At 40.6% G+C, this 15547-nt stretch overlaps 1 protein-coding gene across 1 annotated transcript in view; it reads right to left on the bottom strand.

Moving 5' to 3' along the window:
* Positions 1-3875: 3875 nt before the first annotated feature.
* tafa3a (TAFA chemokine like family member 3a) overlaps positions 3876-15547 on the bottom strand; it is a 67448-nt gene continuing 55776 nt past the window's right edge. Inside the window, exon 4 of the mRNA XM_060918270.1 lies at positions 3876-4301. Within this exon, the coding sequence (XP_060774253.1) occupies positions 4290-4301 (12 nt within the window). The 3' untranslated portion in view covers positions 3876-4289. The remainder of the gene's footprint in view (positions 4302-15547) is intronic.

Below are 15547 nucleotides of genomic sequence, written 5' to 3'. Positions count from 1 at the left end.
ACAAACATGTGGATTTACATATAAAAGGCATATACATTTTAAACTGTAAAATATAATTTAAAACTACAAACATTACATGAAGCATACAAAGACAGTGTAATTCATCATACACATTATCTGTAAAAACCATGCACAATGTTCACTTCATACAAACTAGATTTTCATAAAAAATTTGTATGAGGAAAATGCAAAATGGGCCACTTTCAGGAGTAAATCATACATGGCATATATATTTATAAATCCTTATAAGGATTTATCCTTATATTTATAAGGATTTACTACTAAGACAGTGGTAAACTCTTATAAGTTCTTTACTGTTCTTTTTCGTATGGGAATAGAAGTAAGGACGCATGCGCATAAACTATTATGCGCGAGACTTCATATTAGCCACAAAGTCAGGAAAATCTGTTCGTAAAATTACATTATAATGACCAAATACAATGAAAAGTATTTTTCCAGTCTCACCTGTGAAAGGTAATCCCATGTGATCTCATTTGGACGGTAAACCTGTTGGTACAGTTAAACGCAGCTAATCTTTATTCTCCGCTTTGACCTTTCCAATATGGCGGCGAGGATGACGTACGCGGAAGGCGGCGTCTTTAATGGTCCGGAATAAATTGAATACTACACGTTGATGGATTAATTTGCTGTTTCTCACCTGTGAACGGTAATCCCATGTGATCTCCTTTGGACGGTAAACCTGTTGGTACAGTTAAACGCAGCTAATCTTTATTCTCCGCTTTGACCTTTCCAAAATGGCGACGAGGATGACGTACGCGGAAGGCGGCGTCTTTAATTGTCCGGAATAAATTGAATGATACACGTTGATGGATTAATTTGCTTTTCTACGCCCTTTTTTGAGGAATGTATTGTAGGACTTAAACCATCATCTGAAGAGGTGAGATCGCTCCTTTTTTCCCCTTATTTTTGCTGGCGGGATTGACTCTGCCCTAAGGGCTATTCTCTCTCTCTCTCACTTTGCACCAGGCATTACACAATAAATATTCACAGTGAAAATATTTTGTAAGCGCGTTTCATGAACCAAGTTATAGGATTTCTTGACAACTCGCATCGCATCGCAATGAGATCATTGGCACTACTGGTGTTAAGAATCAGACCATTTTATAAATGAATATTTTGCTGTAGAGCTGCAGTGTTTGTACAATTGCATGTTTTTGCTTCACTATTACTGTCACTATTCTGCTTCTTGCCTTACTACTGTGAACTAACACTGAACATAATAATAATAATAATAATAATATCCAAGCTCGTGTTTCACTCTCACTAGTGCTCTGTAAGGCTTTTTCCTGGTGATATTCGTTACACTTCTACCCGGCGTGAAGCACTCACAGTCATGTGGTTGTGACGTCATCGTAAACAAATCCGTTTTACTCATCCAGACGACTTCACAACGGCAACGTTGCCAGATCTTTCCACTCTGGAACCCGTTCTCAAAAAGATTGCGTTTTGGGCACCCAAAACGCCGGTGCCGTGTGGACGCCAGGCCTAAACGATAAGCAATTGTATCGGAGTCACCTGAATCCGCTGCCGTGTGGACAGGGCCTTAGAGGGTGTGCATGTAAAACAAATGTCAACTACAGAGGACACAAGTCTGTGGGTTGGTTCTCAGGAGGATATATGATATTACATGATGGTGTGAAGATTTGAAGTTTATCTTCAAATGGTGAACATATTCATGAGTGAGCGTAGTGAAAGAGTGATATAGTTTTCAACACAAGAAGATAAACTTCATGTTTCCACACCACATATAATGTTCTTTTTATTGTATGGACACATCCACAAAAAATACACAAGTTCATCAGAAGAATTTTAATTCTGAAACAGTTTGCCATTTTGACAACGCGCGTCTAGCCAGCAAGAAAACATTCGGAGTGATGCCATCGGAGTGAAATATCGGGAAATATGTCACTCAGATCTGCGATGTATTTTGCATGAAAAATGCGAGTTTTTCAACATGACAAGATAAACTTCATATCTTCAAGCCAATGTATGCTTTTCTTTTTATTATATCGACACATTCACAAACAAAAAGTACTGAAATTTATCAAAACAATTCTTTGATATCCTCAGGAGTGAAGATATTGAAAAATATGTGACTCGATGTCCCAGATGTAATTCGTATGAAAAATACAAGTGGTGTATTTCCCATCAAAACACTCGTGTCTATATAATAAATGATAGGTTTCACCTTACATGCCTCATGAAACGCATTAAACCTGACATCACCTCACACACACACGTGGGGGGGGGGGGGGGGGGGGGATCAGTTTGGTTATGTTGGCGGGTGAAGATGCAATGCTGAACAATAGCAAACAGATCCCCAACCTGCATGTGCTCTCTTCATCAGGAGGCCTGCAGACCCAATCCTCTTCACAGCTTCCTCACTGGACACATGAGAATGCGCTGCATGCAGATAAGAATTCCTGGAATGATAATGCATTCACGTTTTCACGCATACCCAAGAGTTCTGAGATGTTAGTTTATGCTGTGTCCACCCTTATCTCAGATGGATTAAGACTCCGAGACACCCAGCATGGAAGGGAATGGTTAATCCCTGTCCCCAAAGCACTGTCGTGTCTCTCTCCCCCGTCATTGTAGTCTCCCTGAGACCACTTATACACTCTCCACAGCTGGAGTTTTATTAGCCTTGGTAATCTTATTGATGTCTTTATTATGTATTCAGGATTTACAGGCATAAGATTTTTTTTTTTGGGGGGGGGGTGCTACAAACGTGAAAAGCATCAAGAGCAAATGAAGGAAAGATGTGTGAGTGCTATAAGGAAAGTCAAGACCCTTGCAACCCTTAGATTTCTGCTGTGAATACAAATGTAAGCCGAGCCATCTGATGCACTTACACTCTAACACACAAATCCACACACAAGCAAACAATTAAATAAATTGCATATACTCCTTGCTAATCGCACATCCTTTTAATGCTAGGCTTGTGCAGGGTTTGTGATTTAGGGTAACACATTCGCACATTAGTACCTGAAAACGATGTTTATGGCATGTTGAAGGGTATCACTTGTGTCACTGGCTCCTTTCAGCAAATGACATGTTGCCTTACCTCCAAGTGCTTCTCCTCATTCCACCATTGGTAATTCTAATGGTAAATTAGCCAGGCAGAAGTACTGTCTAATGGTATTATGCTAATAGCCTTACCTTTGTCTTCCACAATTTAGTCTGAAGTGCTCTGTGATAGCGGCATAAGCACTTTGCGAATCACAGATTGACAGAGTACGTCTACAAAGAGCATATCTCAGAAAAGAATGTGTGCCATTCTTGCTTAGGATATTAACATAATCTTATGATAATCTTGACAGTTAAATGACATTTATTACTGTATATGAAAAACAGTAGCATCAGCGCAAGAGTTTATGAAAGTGTCTATGCATGTTAATGCAGCATGGCATTGCAATACAATAAAAATAGTCGTTTTCACTGTTTGAAGAAATGCAGTGTCAGTGTTTGGTGTGTCACCTTTTAAATGCTTTCAAATAGTGTATGGAGGTTTCCCATAGAGGTACTTTTATTTAAGATAATACTTACATCTGTTACTCAATAGCAGTCACTGTTTGTTTGTTTGTTTTGTTTGTTTGTTTTTAACAAATAGCAAATCTGTGATTGAAAAGTTATATTCTATTTTCAATGGACCACTGCCAAACTTGAACCATCATAGTTTAGACTTCTTTTTTTTTTTAATACTTCATGTACTTCTTTCAATGGCACAAGTTCATTTAAAAACACAAGTGCTTTGGGTTTGTCCTTAAAAGTAAACACCACACAAAGATCAAAAATCTTCCTAAAAAAAGAAGAAAGAAACATTAACATTAAGGGGTAGAGAAGGGAACACAAATGGCTCTGGGACATATACACTTCGAATAGTTAATGAACATTTCAAGTCTGATGTAGTCTCAAAAAAAAAAGAAAGAAAAAAGAAAAGGTCATTCATAGTTCTGCAGAGTGGCACAGCATCTCTGGATTCATTTCTTGTTTTACTGTCAGTATGTCAAGATTTTGGTGAACACGAAATTTTACACGATGTAAGTTCTTTTCCAGTAGTTATAAAACATGGATGGAGGTTTGGAAGGCTGCCAAAGAAAGCAAAGTTCTGTTTGAGAGTTTCCATTTATAAGGATATCGGTATTCCACCGAAATCCAAATACATAATTTCCACTGTCCTCAAGCAGTCTTCAAGTCCTGCTTCCTGCATTTCCATAAAATGATCTAAGTACAAGATGAAGAGTCCCAGATATCCTTATCCCAGACTACCGTGTGACCTGAAAAAGAAGACTTATGTTAATATCTGAACTAAAACACTCACCATTGCATACAACTTTCAGACTTCAAAGAAAAATCTTTGATTAGGTACTAATGTACAGAACCAGTCAAAAGTTTGGACACCCCTACTCATTCATAGGTTTTTCTGTATTTTGACTATTTTCTACATTGTAGAACAATACTGAAGACATCAGCACTATGAAATAGCATATGGAAAATAAACGAATTATGTGGTAAACTTAAAAAAAAAACTTTTAAAAATATGTTTCATATTTTAGATTATTCAAAAGACCAAACTTTTGACTGGTACTGTAAACACCGCCAAAGTGCCAGATATGATATTCCAATATACAGTGGTGCTTGAAAGTTTGTGAACCCTTTAGAATTTTCTATATTTCTGCATAAATATGACCTAAAACATCATCAGATTTTCATACAAGTCCTAAAAATAGATAAAGAGAACCCAGTTAAACAAATGAGACAAAAATATTATACTTGGTCATTTATTTATGGTCATTTATTTATTGATTATTATCATCTGATGATGTTTTAGGTCATATTTATGCAGAAATATAGAAAATTCTAAAGGGTTCACAAACTTTCAAGCACCACTGTAAAAGTATATGAATAATGTATGTAACATGGAAATGTGAAATAGTTGCACTATTACAGTTATGGTATACCAATATAGATAATTATGTCAAAAAAGAAATTCAGACAGGTATTTTTTTAATATGTTAGAATATTTTAGGGTAGCTTACATTTTGAAAGATAAATGTATCCGATGAAAAGCAGAGGAACTGTACATTGTGGGAATATATACAGTTTTAAGAATGCTTGCTGTAAAATCATAGAAAATGCAATTCATTCTTTAATCTTTAGTTGCAGAGACATTAAAGCTCACAGGCAACGGTTTTAATTTTATGCACATTTGAAACTTTATATGTTAAAAAACCCTCTGTAATTTTCTTCTGGTCCTAAGAAGTATTGTTAATAAGTAATAATTAAAATAAGTTAGCACGGATCGTGGCGAATTTCTGTTTGGCTATTTTCATGACCACTCGGCGCGTGACGTCATTTAAGGCAAACAAACCACTTGAGTTGAGTCCACTTCTGTTTACTTACGTTGCCGTTCGGCTCGAGTGCAGACGTGCGCTCAAGAATTTCTAAAGAAAAACCATGCCTTACTGTTGTGCAGTGAACTGTAACAACGGGACCAGTTCAGGAAGAAGTTTTTACCTTTTTTGAAGAGAGGAGAAGAGGCAGAGAGAGCGGATTGGCTTTTTCCGGAAGAGGAGAAGAGGCAGAGCGAGAGGATTGGCTTTTTCCGAAAAAGGAGAAGAGGCGGAGCGAGTGGGTTGGCTTTTTCCGAAGGAGGAGAAGAGGCGGAGCAAGTGGGTTATTTTTTTCCAGAAAAGGAGACAAGGCAGAGAGAGTGGATTGTGCGCATGAAGCCAGAGGGTTGGGTTTTTTTTCCGGAAGAGGAGAAGAGACGGAGAGAGTGGATTGTGTGCGTGAAACAAAATCAAGCAGTCAAAGAAGAAATGGACCAGCAACCAAGGCCATAGCCAGCATTTTAAAATTACTGAGGTCCATGAAAAATTTTCGACATATTTAAATGAGGGGGTGAATTACACGTCACACAAGCACACGCTCTAGAATGAATGCTCGCAGTGTCTAGAACTGCGTTCTTTTGGGGGTCACACACTCTCATAGCCTGCTCTATCTTGTTGGGTTTTTTTCTGTTCTTGCTCTCCCATGCACGCAAGATACAGACGCAGAGGACCCAATCCCACCAAGATCTTCTTACCCTCTCTAATATCACAAGGCAAAGTCATCCAAGGCAAACATAAGTTGAAATTTTCCACTCTATTGCTTTGGCTTATCAAATGATTTATTTTTAAAATCACAAACAAGGTAGGCTACAACTGCACTGCTTCGAAAATGTAAATTTAACAGCTTCATGAAAGTGCGCTGATGGTTACCATGAAAAAAACATGTCTACTGCACTGTGTTCACTCCCCCGAGTCGTGCACTCATTCATTTTTGTGTTCTTGGTCTCAGAGCCGCACGCACGAAACAGACACAGAAGACAGAATCAACGTTTAACATAATTAACAATGCACTTTTTACGGAGATGTTTTAATGCTATTCTTTACTTTTTTTATCCAGCTGAATATTTAGCGTGGCGGCACGGTGGTGTAGTGGTTAGCGCTGTCGCCTCACAGCAAGAAGGTCCTGGGTTCGAGCCCCGTGACTGGCGAGGGCCTTTCTGTGCGGAGTTTGCATGTTCTCCCCCTGTCCGCGTGGGTTTCCTCCGGGTGCTCCGGTTTCCCCCACAGTCCAAAGACATGCAGGTTAGGTTAACTGGTGACTCTAAATTGACCGTAGGTGTGAGTGTGAATGGTTGTCTGTGTCTATGTGTCAGCCCTGTGATGACCTGGCGACTTGTCCAGGGTGTACCCCGCCTTTCGCCCATAGTCAGCTGGGATAGGCTCCAGCTTGCCTGCGACCCTGTAGAAGGATAAAGCGGCTAGAGATGATGAGATGAGATGAATATTTAGCGTACAAATGTATTTTCAGCTCTTAAAAATGACCGAGGTCTGGACCTCGGTGGCCTCATAGCTGGCTACGGCCATGTCAGCAACGCTCAAGCAAAAAGGAGAAGATTGGAGGTAAGCATTTTTACTTTTGCTTGCAACTGACAAGTCAAGAATCCTGAGGGATCCTGTACAATCATTGTGGAAATGAGACAAAGGGATATTTCCTCACTTAGAGTAGGCTATAAATAGTATAATGCTGCGGATGGCAGGCTAATGTGGCCTACCAGAGCACTGTCCAGTAATCGTTACTTCTATCCACTAGGGAGGGCGGTTTAATTATTCTTCAAAAGGGCTCTTATTTAGTATTACGACGAAAGTAGGAATTTATCATAACTACCAGGATAAATCGTTTGGGCGCGAGTCTTGTTGAGGTCCGGGGTCACCGTGATCAGAGTCGGCCGAATTGCTGTCTGATTCCGAGGCCGCACGGTCAAACCAGTGAGCCACATTCACTGATTGCTTTGCAACGGCCATAGGTTCATACATATATGGTTTCACCTCTCGATATTCAATTTGGAGAGTTCCTACTTCAAAATCGCTATCGCTTTCAGACATTTTACACAACCTCTCACGACCAAAGTCCGTACACGTGTGCTCGGTTCGCAAGTAAACACAGACCTGCTCCCAGTCTGTTTGCCTTGAATGACGTCATGACGACGGTCCCCTGGCGGTGAAAGTGCACATAAGTGAGATGTAAACAAACCTTCGGAAATTGGGCAAAACAGTATATTTTGACCGTTTTATTCAATTTTAGGGTGCAAATTAGACACTAGGAAAATTGAATTCACTTTTTGGGTCATTCTTCTAGACAATAAAGTTGATATTCTACGTTTCACCTCCGACCATTGCCTATGACCTTTAAAGCTCCCCTTCACCTTCAAAGTATTTGAGTTGATATTAGTTAGATATGAATTAAAATGTATTATTATATTTTTTTGTTCTGTTTACTTCAGATGCCCATACATCATCTATAATACTTATCCGACTAAAGGATGCCAGTTAGCTGAAATCAATCCCAGCTGGCACTGGGTGAGATGTGGAGTATACTCTGGACAGGTTACCAGTCTGTCACAGAGCTAACAGAGACAAACAACCATTCACATTCGCATTCACACCTATGAGCAATTTAGGTGGGGTTTACATTAGACCGTATCAGCGGATCATCATCTCATCTCATTATCTCTAGCCGCTTTATCCTTCTACAGGGTTGCAGGCAAGCTGGAGCCTATCCCAGCTGACTACGGGCGAAAGGCGGGGTACACCCTGGACAAGTCGCCAGGTCATCACAGGGCTGACACATAGACACAGACAACCATTCACACTCACATTCACACCTACGGTCAATTTAGAGTCACCAGTTAACCTAACCTGCATGTCTTTGGACTGTGGGGGAAACCGGAGCACCCGGAGGAAACCCACACGGACACGGGGAGAACATGCAAACTCCACACAGAAAGGCCCTCGCCGGCCCCGGGGCTCGAACCCAGGACCTTCTTGCTGTGAGGCGACAGCGCTAACCACTACACCACCGTGCCGCCTCAGCGGATCATCAGATTAACGTTTTTAAAACGATTAGCGTGCACACAGCAACACCAATACACGATTCGCGTGCACACAGCAACACCAATACATGGATACGCTCGGCTCCGCAGGCATCCTGCGCTCCAAATCACTCTGCCCTGAACAGCGAGTGCCCTCTGGAGGGTGCGCACTCCGGCCCTGTGCAGCTCACAGAGCGCGCGAGTGGAGTGCACAAGCAGTGATTCGGGACTGAGCCACTGTGTGTGTGATCCCAGCGCATATCACTTACCACTTGCAAGTGGAAGGATGGCAAGCCTAAAGACAATCATAACTACACAATGGGCAGTATTTGCATCAGTATTTGCAGTATTTTCATACTTTTATACTCTTTAATGAAAGGTGATACAAGGCGGAAGTCCGCGCCGTTTTTCAGCAGTCGTGTCACATGACCAACGCCAGCGAATCAGGAAGGTGGATGTCACAGTGACGTTGTCCAATGACGACGCCAGCTAGAGCTCAGCACAGCGTATCCGCGTATTCTCAATGTTTACACAGCACCGGATCAGACACGATCTAGATTGAATACGTGGACCCTGGCGGATTCCCGTTTCCCGGCATTTCCAGGCGTTTTAATGTAAACGGACAGTGCATCCACGAAGAAAACGAGACAGATACGGTCTAATGTAAACTTGGCCTTAGAGTGAAGTACTGGATTAGGATTGACCTAATCCACATGTTTTTGGACTGTGGGAGGAAACTGGAGCACCTAGATGAACTCCACACAGGCAAGAGGAGAACATGCAAACTCCACACAGAAAGGTCCCAGTCATAAAAGGTGGCTTTTATCAAACTGACATAAACTGTTTACATAAACTGTTTACAGTAAATTAGTTATTTCATTATACACTTTCTTATTGCAAATGTTAAAGAAAATGTAAATTGCAAAATCTTAAAATTCATATGAACCAACTCATGAAAAGTTACAAAAATGTTAAGGCTTGGGATAGAACATGGATGTCATGCTCCCAGCATTTATTTTATATCTAAATTTTTCATCTGATATGTTTACTCTAGTTCATTAGAATTTATGCAGTTTTATCAGCCTGAGATCAGTCTGCAACAGGGACATCTGTTATAGACTTCATGTCCTTCTCGCCTGAGCTCTCCTCATTATCTAAGCCATAACTGCTCCTGTTAAAGCTTCTTTCCTACAAATGAGGTTTTAGCACTGTGGTTAACTCATGCTCACACCCTTCCCTGAAACAGCACGTATCAGGCTCATTAACTTCAACAGCTCTTCCAACTCAGCAGCCACAGTCCAAAATACTGTTCTGGAGCATACTGGATTGGGAGGTGAGGGCTCTATCGGGCCTGAGAGTCTTTAGCATGCTGGTCTGGTCTTGTTCCTGCTCAGTGACACATTGGCAGGGTCGAGAGCGCAGCTAGCTGAGTTTAGGTTATGGCTCTGTATCAGAGGACAAGACTGTGCTTCTTGGCTGTGCAGGGAATCCCAGTGTAATCTACACCTTCAAATCAGAGACAGCGGGGGCTGGAGGGTATGCTGACAAGCTGGGAGGTGTTTAGGTCACTTCCTTCTTGTGCACTCCCCGGTGCATCACAAGTTCATGCATGTAGACTTTTGTTACATTGTGCTGATGCTGACCAGGTTACACACTGTGACTGATCCTGCCTGAAATTCCAGCTGGACTAGTTGTGCAAACTAAATACTGATCTAGGATTTTACAGCATTTATTACTCACATATAGTCCTGTGCAAAAGTCTTAGGCACATGTAAAGAAAAGCTGCAGACCAAAAATAGCTTAAAATAATGAAATGAAATGTTTCAACATAAAAAAAATACTATAAACAGGAGTAAGTCATAATAAATGAAACAAAGTCAATAACTGGTGTGAGACGACACTTTGTTTAAAAAAAATGTTGTCTCAGGTACAGTTAGTGCAATTTTATAAGGAAATGAGCTGGAGGTTTTACTGAGCATCTTACAGAACCAGCCACAGTTCTTCTGGACGCTTTGACTGCCACATTTGCTTCTTAATTTTGCACCAAAACCCAGCAGCCTTCATTCTGTTTTCTTTTTTCATCTGAAAAGTGTTCTCTTATGTAATGCTGCTTGGATACAATTTTTTTTTTCCTGTAACATTTAATTTTGCGCTGGAAAACAAATGTTTGGAACTGTGGACAGATTGTTTGTTTTTCTTTTAAAATAAAACTTTCCTGGTCGCTGCCATCTTACTTTCTCCAAGGTTCAAATATCGCGCTATGAGTACAAATTATGTGAGAGAATCGGAGATTGTGAGATAACTGACTCACCACGTGCCACATTTACCTAGACCTAGATCTAGTGGATACATCGCTTCTAAATTGCTGTAAACAACCCTGAAGATGCCCAAGTATCAAGCGTTTGGGAGTAAAAATAAACCCAATCATTGCAAAGAGAAATCGTTTTTTTGCCATCCCCAATCCTACAAAGGATATTACTTTTACAAGTGGATATTACAAGTGGGTAAATGGCTGCATATCATCGGCACTGGTCACGCTGTGGACAAATTTCTTTTCGGCAGGCACAAGGTGGTTTATATAGGTAGTGGTCTGAGCGAATGACCTTGACATCCGTAACGTCACAACAGGAAGTCTATCGGTCTCATCGCCATTTCCGCTATACTAAAACACAGAGCTGACTGCAACTTCAATCCTCCATTTTGAGCTAATTTATCGCCATGCCACGTAGATGTGTTTTTGGCCGGTGCAGCAACATGACAGAAGGTGGATTTATGTTGCATTCATGGTCCAAGAATGTTCAAACTGTAAAGATTTGGATGCGTTTTGCGAGAAGTTCACAGGCACATTGGGCGCCTATGAAGTGGTCTCTCCTCTGCTCTGCACATTTTACTGAAGACTCATACGAGACCTCTGATCTGTTGAGGAGAGTTGGCTATAAGCCCGTACTGAAAGAGGATACAGTAACAACAATTAAAGAAAAATAAAACAAGAAAAGGAAAGTATTTATTTTATTTTATTTTTTTAAAGTGAGTTCAGTTGCACCAGTCCTCCTGGAGCATGAGCCGAGCGTTGTTGCTAAAACCCGGGACGGAACGGGACGGGACATATCGCTCGGGCAGTGACCTCCCCGCGGTTGTTGTTAAAATCGGTGACATCCCGTTCCATCCTAGGTTTTAGTAATTGTCTGAGCCGAGCAGTAATGGCGGAATACACAGTTTGGAGAGAATGAGTGGAGCAGCCGTCTTATTTCTAAACTGGATATTGCTGCCATCTCGCCCTTACATGGAAGAAGTGAATGAACGGAGAACTGAACGAACAACTAAAAGTCAGATTGTTTCAAAACAATCGGCCACAAGATTGGCCTTCAAGAAGCGAGAACACAGACGGGTAAGCTCCGACTCTCATTTGGATAAAAAAACAACAAAAACAGCACGTTGTTTACCTGCATTTAGATTAATACATGTAACTTGTATTGTGTGTTTAATTTACCGGTATAAGATTATTTCATTTGCTTCAGAATGTGATTGTCTCAGTTCATCTGATTATTTAATTAGCCTTTTACGTTTTATCAGTGAAAATGCATGCATGTACATGTATGTTGCATAAGTTATAACACCTATCCTGTTTTAATGAGAGTCAACCCGCAATCAATGAAGTCAAATCAGTCTTAGTTGAGCAAGTTGGTAACGGTATTTCTTACTTTCACCATAAATTTTTATTTATATGACTTTGGTCTGTAGCTGTAAAAGGCCTCGGCCTTAAAACCAGTTCCTGCTGTGACGTCACGCACTGAGGGCTGGCTGGCTCAGCATGGCAGCTCGAATGCCAACTTTGCGATCAATTTTAACTCTCAAAAATATATTTTTCATTACCATTTATGCAGCATACAAGAGTCAAGGATGGAGATACTATCCACTCAGAAATTTATTTAAAAATAAAGGTTCTGCGTATCTGCTTTAAAGTGCATATCACAGGTAAATTCAGGAGCAAGATCAATGTAATTCTCCCATTTTATTTGACCAAAGTTTAATATATCTGTAACATTTTGTATTTTGTGCAATTTTTTTACCTTGTGCATTACCAGAAAAATTCAGTTGAAATCAAGCCATTTGAGGCGAATTGGTCCACCTCTGAAAAAACTTGGCATTTGGATTTCCTGGGAAACATTGATTTTTGTGACATCACGTGCGGGACGCCTCCTTCTGAATCCTACGTAAGTGCTGGTTTGTTTATGAGAAAACGACCTGGTGGTTTTCTGCAAATTTCTTCAACGTTATCACGTAATTATTAAAATGGTTAACAGATGTATCGTAGGAGGGTGTAGAAACACCAATCTTGATGGGATTAGGACTCAACGTTTTCTAAAAGACCGGACAATGAGAGAGAAATGGGAGCGCTTCATGCGAGGCACCCGGAAGCCGAAGACCAAAGCAGAGCCGAGTAAAAGACCAAGAAAATTGGCGATTCATAAGTTGACTGTTGCCAGGGTAAGAAATAAGAGAGACTATACTCTAAATTAGGTGTTCCTGTGTTTGTGTGGTACACGGATAATGTTATTTATTGACACACACAAAAGTAAACAACACGAAAGCGCTGGGCGATAATACACTTACTTCACACGTATCAAGGGATATGCGTGTCAGGGCTTGAGATCTTGGGACCTGTCGAACACATTAAATGTATATACAACCCTGCTTAGCCAATTCCATGTGTGTAGCTTATGAAATCTTTCTCCTACAGTAGCCAGTACTCTTCTAAATGAAGAAATATATAAATACATAGTAATTAGAAAAAATATGATTTATGTAACAATAGATAGATGAGCATTGATACATGAATCCATGGGCTTAGAAGCTCAGGCTACGATTCCATATTTCAATGCAAAATCGCTAGCTGCTAAACAATTGGTCTACACAGACTGTGCACTGAACCCATGCAAGCTCTCTCAGCCTGCTGGCGGATCCACACGTGACGTCACGAATCTGGCTCCAGACTCCCTTGAGATTTTTCCAGACGAGTTTTGTTATTTTATTTTTTTCTGCTGTAGACAGATGGCCTTGTGCAAAATTACCCTTCTGGATGAGTGTGTAAAGGGACATACTTTCATATTTAAAAAAAAAACCACGAAATTGGTTCAGGATATGCACTTGCGTAATGCAATCTGTCAAATGCACTTCGCCAAGCTTACATGCGTAAGAATATCTAAATCCCAGACATACAGTGCCTTGAAAAAGTATTCATACCCCTTGAACTTGTTCACATTTTTCCACCTTACAACCACGAACTTAAAAGTTTTTTTATTGAGATTGTATGTGATAGACCAACACAGAATAGCACATAATTGTGAAGTGAAACGAAAATGATAAATGGTCTTCAAAATTTTAAACAAATAAAAATCTGAAAAATGTGGTGTGCATTAGTATTCAGCCCCCCTGCGTCAATACTTTGTAGAGCCACCTTTTGCTGCAATTACAGCTGTAAGTCTTTTGTGGTATGTCTCTACCAGCTTTGCACATCTAGACACTGAAATTTTTGCCCATTCTTCTTTGCAAAATAGCTCAAGCTCAGCCAGATTGGATGGAGAGCGTCTGTGAACAGCAATTTTCAAGCCTTGCCACAGATGCTCAATGGGATTTAGGTCTGGACTTTGGCTGGGCCATTCTAACACATGAATATTCTTTGATCTAAACCATTCCATTGTAGCTCTGGCTGTATGTTTAGGGTCATTGTCTTGCTGGAAGGTGAATCTCCTTCCCAGTCTCAAGTCTTTTGCAGCCTCCAACAGGTTTTCTTCCAGGATTGCCCTATATTTAGCTCCATCCATCTTCCCATCAACTCTGACCAGCTTCCCTGTCCCTGCTGAAGAAAAGCATCCCCATAGCATGATGCTGCCACCACCATGTTTCACAGTGGGGATGGTGTGTGCAGGGTGATGAGCAGTGTTAGTTTTCCGCCACACATAGTGCTTTGCATTTAGGCCAAAAAGTTCAACTTTGGTCTCATCTGACCAAAGCACCTTCTTCCACATGTTTGCTGTGTCCCCTACATGGCTTCTGGCAAACTGCAAACGGGACTTCTTATGCCTGTCTTTCAACAATGGCTTTCTTCTCGCCACTCTTCCAAAAAGGCCAGATTTGTGGAGTGTACGACTTATAGTTGTCCTGTGCACAGATTCTCCCACCTGAGCTGTGGATTTCTGCAGCTCCTCCAGAGTGATCATGGGCCTCTTGGCTGCTTCTCTGACCAGTGCTCTCCTTGCTCGCTCTGTCAGTTTAGGTGGATGGCCATGTCTTGGTAGGTTTGCAGTTGTGCCATACTTTTTCCATTTTTGAATGATTGCTTGAACAGTGCTTCTTGAGATGTTCAGAGCTTGGGATATTTTTTTATAACCTAACCCTGCTTTAAACTTCTCCAGAACTTTATCCCTGACCTGTCTGGTGAGTTCTTTGGTCTTCATGATGCTGTTTGTTCTTCAGTGTTCTCTAACAAACCACTGAGGCCTTCACAGAACAAGTGTATTTATGCTGAGAGTAAATTACACACAGTAGGATTCTATTAACTAATTAGATGACTTCTGAAGGCAATTGATTGCACTGGATTGTATTTAGAGGTATCAGAGGACAGGGGGCTGAATACTAATGCACACCACATTTTTCAGATTTTTATTTGTTTAAATTTTTGAAGACCATTTATCATTTTTGTTTCACTTCACAATTATGTGCTACTCTGTGTTGGCCTATCACATAAAATCTCAATAAAAAACTTTTAAGTTCGTGGTTGTAAGATGGAAAAATGTGAAAAAGTTCAAGGGGTATGAATACTTTTTCAAGGCACTGTAGCAGCCCTGTCAATAACTGCCAGCAGGGGGTAATGTTGCCGCCTATAAATGATCCGTCGCTGGCTACTTGCAATGTTGGTTTTTTCAAAAATTTTTTAAATTTCCTTGTATTTTTATGTGACATGCTTTTGATTTTTATTCACTGAGAAAAGTGATCTTTTTATATGGCAAGAATTGCATTTGTGCTATGACAGCGGCCATTGTTTACTAGTATCCGCGTATGCGTTATCTAGCTGAGTGAGATTTAAACTTCATAAAAGTG

Source organism: Neoarius graeffei, chromosome 4 (assembly GCF_027579695.1).
Source record: "Neoarius graeffei isolate fNeoGra1 chromosome 4, fNeoGra1.pri, whole genome shotgun sequence".
NCBI classification, from domain to species: domain Eukaryota; kingdom Metazoa; phylum Chordata; class Actinopteri; order Siluriformes; family Ariidae; genus Neoarius; species Neoarius graeffei.
This window is presented reverse-complemented; position numbering and strand designations above follow the sequence as displayed.